Raw genomic sequence first — 9,769 nt, forward strand, 5'->3', positions numbered from 1 at the left:
GCTTCTACTGCCACAGTCAAGGGCCACAGTGCCAAGGACTGCCGCAAGAAGTGGCTGCACGACAAGGGGGTGGGAGACCGAACCAGGGAGGATCTGGGAAGGACGACTTCCGCGCCAGAATCAAGACACTCTCCGCCGACGAGAAGCGGGAGCTGTACGAAGAACTTACAATGGAGGATTTTTGAAGGGGCAGGGTGAGCCGACGCAACCACTGCCCGTATCCGTTTCACTGTCCCGTGTAATTCTAGTAGTCCGAAATGAATGCGCTCTGCACATTTCGATTACTGTGGGACGAAAAGACATCGAGGCGCGCACTTTCATCAATAGCGGCGCAACAGGAATCTTCATCAGCCCGAGATTCGTCCAAGAGCATCGACTTCGGACAGAACCTCTTCCCCGACCCATCCCCGTCTTCAACGTGGATGGAACTCCAAACAAAGAAGCACTCATCATGCAAAGAGCTCTCTTATCTTACAAGATAAGCGGAGAACCCCGATTTGTCAAAGCCTACGTCACCAGCATCGGCAAGGAAGACATCATCTTCGGCCATACCTGGCTCAAGCTCGAAAACCCCAAGATAGACTGGAAGACCGGACGAGTTGAGCTAAACCACCGGTGGACGAAAGACGAGACCAGGGCCTGGAAGATGGACCTGTACCAAAGGCGAGTGGCTCGGCTAGAACTGAAGAAGGCCGTAACTACCCCACTCCCAGAACCAACAGAGGATGAATTCGTCGTCATCTCCACCTCGGAGCATGCAACCCTCCCCGAACGAAAGACTAGCGGTGCAGCAGGATATGACATCTCTGCTGCGTATCAACTCATCATCCCTGCCCGACGACAAGGCCTGGTTAGCACCGATCTTATCATGGCTATCCCCAAAGGACACTACGGAAGAATCACACCTCGGTCCAGTCTAGCGCTAAAAGAAATCGATGTCGCTGCAGGAGTAATCGACTCCGATTACCGAGGCAAGGTCTCAGTCCTGCTGATCAATAACTCTGACCTCCCATTCACTGTCAAAACCGGCGACCGAGTTGCTCAGCTCATCCTTGAAAGGATAAGCACCCCACCAGTAATGCTAACCGACTGCATCGACGAAACAGAACACGGGGAGGATGGGTTTGGGTCAACAGGTATTGCGTCCATCGAAGAACAAGCAGAGGACATCGACGATGATGAGTTCATCATTTCCTACTTATCAGGAACACCGATGATCACCAAGTACGAGAAACAGGAATCCCTGGCAGTAAGAGATGTCCCGCTCAATGAGCGACTCCCTGAACTCTCGTCCGGCTACAAATGACTCCACAATGGCATGATCTGGAAGATCCACCACGTCATTAGGTGAGTCACAACATCCACTGAACTTGCGGCCTCAAACGCCCAAGGCAAGACAGAAAAAACGCTACCACAGATGGTACCATCCTACCTACACGATCTCCTCCCCGTCTTCGACAAAGGCACTGCTGCGCGACTTCCAGACCACACCAAATATGACCACGAAATCAACCTCAAGGAGGGCTTTGCGGACATGAAGCAACAGGTCTATCCGCTCAACCCACAACAGCGAAAGGAACTCGACAAGTTTCTCGAGGAGAACCTGAGTAAAGGGTACATTCGCCCTTCGAAATCCCTGTTGGCGAGTCCATTCTTCTTTGTCGGTAAAAAGGACGGTTCACTACGTCCCTGTCAAGACTACCGGCTGCTCAACGAGAACACGGTCAAGGATCGATACCCGCTCCCGCTTATATCGGACCTCCTCGACAAGTTGAAGCACGCCAAGATGTTCACGAAGATGGACCTCCACGCCGGATACAACAACGTCCGAATCAAGAAAGGGGACAAATGGAAGGCAGCATTCATCGTACCCGGAACTGATGGCAAACCGCCGCAGCTGTACGAACCAACGGTGATGTTCTTTGGGCTGTGTAATTCCCCCGCTACGTTCCAGCGGATGATGAACACTATATTCGCAGACATGCTTCAAGAAGGCTGGCTTTGCATCTACATGGACGACATCCTGATATTTTCCCAGGACAAGGCAGAACATGAGGAACGAACACGACATGTTATCGAATGACTTCGACAACACGACCTCTACCTCAAACCGGAGAAATGCGCCTTTGATGTCACCAAAGTCGAATTCCTCGGCATGATCATCCGTCCAGGAGAAATTGCAATGGACCCTGTCAAACTAGCTGGCATCACAGAGTGGCCAGTGCCGTCCAACCTCAGGCAAGTATGCGCCTTCGTTGGATTTGGAAACTTTTACCGCCGGTTCATCAAAGGCTTCTCGGACAAAGCGCAACCGCTGGTTGCTCTCACCCAGAAGGATGTCACCTGGACCTGGGGATCTGACCAACAGAAAGCCTTCGAAACCCTCAAGAAGGCATTCCTAGAAGAACCGGTACTATGCATGCCGGATCCCAATCGACCCTTCGCTATCGAAACCAACGCCTCCAAGTTTGCAACCGGAGCAGTACTACGCCAGCACGACGACAACGGCGACTGGCATCCTTGCGGATACCTCTCTCAAAGCTTCAATGCAGCAGAGAGAAACTACGACGTCTACGACAGGGAGTTATATGCGGTCATCCGCGCACTAGATGAGTGGAAGCACTACCTCATCGGCAGCCCATACCCAGTGACGATTCTCAGCGACCACAAGAACCTCACATATTGGAAACAAGCCAAAGACATGAACCGACGACAAGCACGCTGGGCAAGTAAACTGACCGAATTTGACTTCTGCCTGGTACACGTTCCTAATACCCAAATGGTGCAAAGCGACTCTCTCTCCCGCCGACCCGACCATGACGACGGCTCTAATGACAACACCGACGTCGTTATGCTCCCACCGGAAGTATGGGTCGCTGCCATCGACATCGACACCCGCGACACCATCCTTTCCTTTAAGGACAACCCAATAATAAAGGAAGGCCTCACTGCGGCGCACACTGGAGGAACACCATGCACTGGAACAGACTGGTCCATCAATGATGACCTCCTCCTATACCAGGATCGGGTCTATGTACCCCCAGATGAGTCTCTTCGCAAACATCTTGTCTCCCACTATCACGACCTCCCCTCTGCAGGACACCCCGGTGTTCAGAAAACCCTCCTCGGCTTGCGCCGTGACTACTGGTGGCCGAGCATGGCCCAGTTTGTTGCCCGCTATGTTAACGGCTGTGGCATCTGCCAGCAAATGAAGGTTAACACGCATCCAGCCCGTCCGCCCATCACCCCCATTCAACCCCGCGCAAATGCCAAGCCCTTCAGCACATTCTCGTGCGATTACATCACTGACTTGCCACCGTCCAACGGCTTCAATTCAATTCTGGTTGTAGTGGACCACGACCTTACGAAGGGGGTAATTTTCATCCCATGCAACAAAACAATTGATGCTCTTGGGACGGCAGACACAATGTACCGAGAGGTCTACAAGTGGTTTGGACTCCCAGACAAGATCATCAGTGACCGAGGACCACAATTTGCGTCCAAAGTCTTCCAGGAACTTTGCAAAATGACTGGGATTCAATTGGCCATGAGTACGGCATTCCACCTACAGACCGATGGCGAGACAGAACGAGTAAACCAAGAGCTGGAGATCTACCTCCGCTGCTTCACTACCAATGATCCGGATAAGTGGGCTGACCATCTTCACACCGTGCAATTTGCTCACAACTCCCGCGAGCATTCCACGACGAAGACGTCCCCATTCAAACTCATGATGGGATACGAACCTCGTGGAATACCCGCCACGCACCCTGGATCAAACACGCCGCAAGCAGCTTATCGCCTCAAGGACTTGCAAAACATCCGCGAAGAAGCACATGCGGCAATGGAGATGGCCCAGAATATCCTGGCCAAGAGAGTAAAAAGGAAGGGGGGTTCCTTCCGTAAAGGTCAGCTGGTATGGCTAGACTCCCAGAACTTGAAGCTGCCATACCTGTCCAGGAAACTAGCCCCAAGGCAAGAAGGGCCATTCAAAGTCCTAGACAAGATCGAAACTGATACAACGGTCTATACTCCTATATCGATGCCTGACTCGTAGACGACGAGCGAGGGCTTATGGACAGTACGTTGTCCTAAAGATCGAGCGAGGAAGTCGAGAATGACCACTACCCCAAGCGAGGAGGAGCAGAGACTTGAATGAATAACCAGGTCGAACTTAGGGTTCGACCGACTAATGGTACAACTACTTATACAAGTACTGACTGCGCACGGACTGTCGTGTCTATGTGGTTGTGTTAGTGAAGAAAGAAACGTAGTGGTACGATGCCGAGTACGAAGTGCGCACGGACCCCATTATATAAGCTACATAATGTTCAACCTGCGGGTGAGCGCTAAGACAGGCGCCAGTATGGGCGCTAGTAGTACAAGAAATAGAACGGAAAGACAAATGTTTTAGAAACGGTCACATACAAGCTAGACCTCCCTAGCACCTGGCAAGTCCACCCCGTTTTCCACAAATGGCTTCTATCTCCCTACTCAGAAACAGAGATCCATGGTCCGAACTACACGAGGCCACCTCCTGACCTTATCGAAGGCAAAAATAACTACAAAGTCAAAGCCATCATCGGACACCAAGAGAACAAGAGGATGCGGTGCCACGAATATCGCATCAGGTGGAAAGGTTACTCAACTGCAGATGACTCATGGGAACCCGAAGCAAACCTGACAGGGACTGCGGATGAAGTGCTAACAGAGTATAAGAAGAGGAAAAACTTGAACCGAGCCGACAGCAGCTCAACCCAGTTGCTACACCCCTACTTGTACCAACATGTCCTCCACCCTCCCGTTCCTCGACCAGTTCAATGCCCCCTCAACTGAGGGTGGAAAGAGGATTTCAATTTACACCCCTAAGCACACCCATGTTGGCGATAGCACTTTGCTGACACTACTTCTCAGTAACCCCACCGACGTCTTCAATAAACTCAAAACCCACCACCCTGAGGTAACCAATGCCACTGACTGCGCTGCACTAGAAGTGTACCTCTCTGCCCACCGCAAATACGATGAGGCTGTCAAGGCAGCCGATGAGGCCATCGACCACCACAAGTGGCTTCTACGTCAACAGGACAACTGTGTCCTCACTGAGCTCATTCGACTCGACAATCTGAAAGTTGCCCATCGCTTTCAACCGCTCCTACCGCGCAGCATCCGGGCGCGACACAACAAATTCATCCCGTGCACCATCCCCAACGTGTACCTACCCCTACCCACACCCCTACCGGCATCTGCCTTCAGGCGCCCCCCAATCCCGTCCCCTTTTCTCCAAGCAATGCCGCGGAGCACTACCATCCCGGCTGACTGGCAACCCAACCCTGGTTGGACCCCGAAGGGAAGCTGTAGGCAATGCGGATTGTCTCGACACTGGGTACGGGACTGTCCGGACATACGATGCGCAAGATGCAGAAAAGAAGCCCCTGGACACCTGGAGCGAGAATGCGGAACCAGGCCGATGAAGCGACACGTATCCGCACCACCTGAAGAACCTGCGCGACGCGTGGGGGTGGTCGTCGACAACGTGTTCCTTGAGGGAATCATCAACGAGGCGAAGGAGAGGAAGGAAAGAGAGAGGCAGACGAAGGCGGTACCCATCCCCCCACCGCGCAGCGCTAACCCCGAACCCCAGGCTAGTCCCATTGCGGGATCCTCACGCCCTCGCCCTGATACACCCGTCGTCTTTCGCAAAGTCGACCCCGATTGGACACCCGACACTACTCAATGGACATAGGACAGCTCCTGGCCGTGTCAGGAGCACCTCTCTGGCGAGGAATGGAAGAACGTGGGGAGGAACGCGCGCAACGAGTGGTTCGATGAATAGGAGGACGACAGCGTAGACTGGGAGTTGTATGGAGATGGTGAGCAGTAAGTAGTCGAATGGGACTTCAACTCTGGTAGGGGGGTAATGAAACATTTATCTTTCCGTTCTATCTCTTGTACTACTAGTGTCCATACTGGCGCCTGTCTGAGCGCTCACCCGCAGGTTGAACATTATGTAGCTTACATAATGGGGTCTGTATGCACTTCATACCTGGTATTGTACCACTATGTTTCTTTCTTTACTAACATGACCACACAGATACAGTGGTCCGTGCGTAGACGGTACCTGTATAAATAGTTGTACCATTAGTCGGTCGAACCCTAAGTTCGACCTGGTTATTCATTCAAGTCTCTGCTCCTCCTCGCTTGGGGTAGTGATCATTCTCGACTTCCTCGCTCGATCTTTAGGACAACGTACTGTCCATAAGCCCTCACTCATCGTCTATGAGTCAGGCATCAATATAGGAGTATAAACTGTTGTATCAGAGATAGAATTGCAAAGATTTAGGAGTGGTTGATGGAAACATGTATGGCCATGCTGCTCGAGTATTGAAAACTATGTGCCATGAATGCACAGGCTTCTCAGGTGTGCTGGATGCATCTAAGATGAGCAAATGAAGCTGACATGATGGTTCTGCACAGCTAATCATCCCTGAGATGTTCCACACATTGCCACTGTACTAGTGTCTCCAAAGTTCAGTCCAGGAATGGGTTTGAACCATCTGAACCTTGAACCGTACCTGCGGTTCAGGTTCAGTTAAGCTCAGTCCATGGATTTCCCCAAAGGTTTGGTTCAAGGTTCACAGCCATTGAGGACCAGTACGAACCATGAACTGGACTCAAGTCTCAATGCTCACAAAAATGTACTTAATCAAGTTTGAGGTACTATTTTACATTATTTTAAATGACAGACAATGTCATGATCTTTCCACAGGGCCAGCATGCGCTGCTCCCTGAATAGTGACATGATGCATACCCTACCATCCATCAGGGAATGCCATCCCCTGCCAAAATAGACAGGCTTACATAAGCTGAAGTCAGTAAATGCGACACCTATTACAGTGTTGCACCTCGCATCTCCTTCTCAGACACTGTCACAAGTTGGTATGATGTCTAGTCATTTCTAATTTTTTTCCTTTTTGCAGGCTCGAACTCATGACCTCTGTACTATACGCTCGAACAGACAAGTCATTATCTACTGTATGATTAGATTAGATAGGATGGCAGTGCACAGCACAGCCCGGGCTCCACTGACACAGCCACTATGACTCACTGGCCCCTGGGGCTGCATCAGCAGGCTGCGCATGGACCAGCTGTGCACAGACCAGTGCGCACAGCCTCCCCTAAACTTCCCCTGTATATAAGCTGGCCTCTGCTGCCCTAGGGACCTCAGTTTTGACCTCTTGTCCCTGGGTCAGTAAGCCTTCATTTGTATTCTCTCCTTACTTCACTAACTAATATATTATCTTGTTCCTAGCCTTAGGTTTGAGCTCGCTCACCATTGCTTTGGTCAACCTAGTCAAACACCCCCAGCTTTTGGTCTGTTCCATCTCTGTTGCTTGACCCCAAGTCGTGACAGACACTGAGTCTCTTGTTTGTTTATGTGTTATACTTATAGTATGACTCCAAAATTCAAAACTAACATCTTTTCTATGACCATTTGAGATCTGAAGGTTCACCAGGTTCAAACCCACTCTGAACTTGCTGAACCCATTCAGTGGGTTCAGTCCAAGGTTTAGTCCAGTTCAGACTAGTGGTATGTAGGTTTGGTTCAAGGTTCAGGGCAAGAGGCCCCTGAACCAAGCTAAACCAAACTTCAGAGATGCTATACTGTACACATTGGCCATCTCTAAAACTAAGTCATTGAAAGGCTTGTTTACAATATTATGCATGCATGCTTTTATTTGATGCATGTTACATCAGAGTGAAACAGTACATAACTATCATTCACACAAGGTCTGGGGCATGAGTGTGCATGCAATCATCCAGCATCTCTATCCCAGGCTACTCACACTCCACAACCTCGACAACACCATTGTGCTACCCAACATGAACACAGGATGCATTAGGTAACCTAACCTAAGTGCAACAGCTATGTCTTCATGGTGTCACGAGTTGGCACGGTGTCTAGCCGTCTTTTAATTTTTTCCTTTTCGCAGGCTCGAACCCGCGACCTCTGTACTACACGGCCAGAAGATCCGTATAAACTGGGTTTAACCGCTGACAAGCTGCACGTCGGTCAAAGTGCTTTGCACCCTGTGCAAACCACGACAGTTTATGCCTGGTGCAACCACTCACACGCTTGCCCCGCGGGCAAATTCGTTCAACCCCCGTGCAAAGCAGATTTCTGCTCACGTGATACAAGCACGGTCTCCCAGGGTCCCATTGACCATATTGTCGCGCGAGAACATACAGAGAATGGCTAGTCGCAGATGTAATTGCTTAATTATGTACATATACATTCAACTCCTAAGATACCAGACTGTAGCTTCTAAGAGAAAGCAATACAAAAATAACAAGTAACTCACCGAACTCTGCAGATGGTTCAGAATGAAGCAGAAGGTGAGCTGGCATATGGATCTAAGGCAGAAAAGGTCAGAATAACAGGCTCCTGATCATAAGATCAGGGTACTGGTACATTCACCAGGAGCACGGGGCTCAAAATACATGCAAGACAATATTGAGACATTTGAGACGTGGGTGGGCAAGATGAAAAACTTCTCAGATTTGTCGTGCATGCCTTGTCGTGTCTTGTGCAAGTCACATGATATGCAGTGTTTGCCCGCGGGTTAAACTGCGATATGGGTAGCTGCTGGTCACCCGTGCATGCCAGCCGTAGGTCAAATCGATAGATTTGCACGAGGATCAAGCAATTTTGACCGGGGTGCAAACTTGACATTTGTCCCCCGGGCATCTGCAGGCCGTTCAAACGTAGGCTAAAGTATCTTCTGGCCGTGTACATACCCGATATGGACGCATCACTACCTACTGTACGATTAGATTAGATGGGGCGGCAGTGCGCGGCACAGCTCGGGCTCCGCTGACGCAGCCGCTGTGACTCACCGGCCCCCAGGGCCGCATCAGCATGCTGCGCACGGACCAGCTGCGCACGGACCAATGCGCACAGCCTCCCCTAAACTTCCCCTGTATATAAGCCGGCCTCTGCTGCCCTAGGGACCTCAGTTTCGACCTCTTGTCCCTAGGTCAGTAAGCCTTCAGTTGTATTCCTTTTTCCTTACCTAACTAATATACTATCTTGTCCCTAGCCTTAGGTTTGAGCATCGCTCACCATCGCTTCGGTGAGAATCAGTCGGACGCCCCCAGCTTTTAGGTTTTCCCCTGTCGCTTGACCTCAAGTCGCGACATTAGGTCGAAACTCCCCATAGCTGCCGGCGTTCCATCGGGACTCCCACAACTCACATTCCCTTCCTATAGGTTGGGTGGTGCGCACCCTTACTGTACCCTACGATACCTAGATAGCGTACTATACATCGCCACCGCTCAGGGAACGAACCTTTCAACACCTGCACTTCAGTGGGCGGTGTTTGTCCTAACGGACGCGTGGACTAGGTTCCTGCTGCATAATAATCAAAAGCAGTACTGGGCCCCACGTGAATCGTGAACCCTAGCGTTACCTCGGGCGCCGTAGGTGTAAGCTAGCTTAGCACGGCCTTTTGTAGCATGCGCACCTTCCCTTCCTTCCCCCATCGTGGCTGCGTGTCAAGGCCTTGTTCACACCTTCGACTCCAAGGACCTCATCGACGTCTACATCACTGACGGTCCCACCACTCTCATCTTCGCCTGCGAGACACAACCGTGCCCTAATCGCACACCTCGATCGATCGAGCAGGATTATGAGCGCTATAAGGCCATCAGAAAGGCCCAACACCCGCTCGGTCCCCGCAGTACCCACGCCTCTCGATCTGCGTCCCGGCAC

The 9,769-nt window shown here is 51.1% G+C and overlaps 1 protein-coding gene across 1 annotated transcript in view; it reads right to left on the reverse strand.

Annotated features, from left to right (window-relative positions):
• Nucleotides 1-8,045: 8,045 nt before the first annotated feature.
• POSPLADRAFT_1145732 (hypothetical protein) overlaps nucleotides 8,046-9,769 on the reverse strand; it is a gene marked incomplete at both ends in the record, with an annotated part of 3,375 nt that continues 1,651 nt past the window's right edge. The window contains 7 exons of the mRNA XM_024485833.1: nucleotides 8,046-8,088; nucleotides 8,188-8,273; nucleotides 8,361-8,399; nucleotides 8,797-8,817; nucleotides 8,896-8,920; nucleotides 9,253-9,288; nucleotides 9,522-9,633. Coding sequence (XP_024337579.1) covers nucleotides 8,046-8,088; nucleotides 8,188-8,273; nucleotides 8,361-8,399; nucleotides 8,797-8,817; nucleotides 8,896-8,920; nucleotides 9,253-9,288; nucleotides 9,522-9,633 — 362 coding nt within the window. The remainder of the gene's footprint in view (nucleotides 8,089-8,187; nucleotides 8,274-8,360; nucleotides 8,400-8,796; nucleotides 8,818-8,895; nucleotides 8,921-9,252; nucleotides 9,289-9,521; nucleotides 9,634-9,769) is intronic.

Source organism: Postia placenta (assembly GCF_002117355.1).
Source record: "Postia placenta MAD-698-R-SB12 unplaced genomic scaffold POSPLAscaffold_9, whole genome shotgun sequence".
In the NCBI taxonomy this organism is placed as follows: Eukaryota; Fungi; Basidiomycota; class Agaricomycetes; order Polyporales; family Adustoporiaceae; genus Rhodonia; species Rhodonia placenta.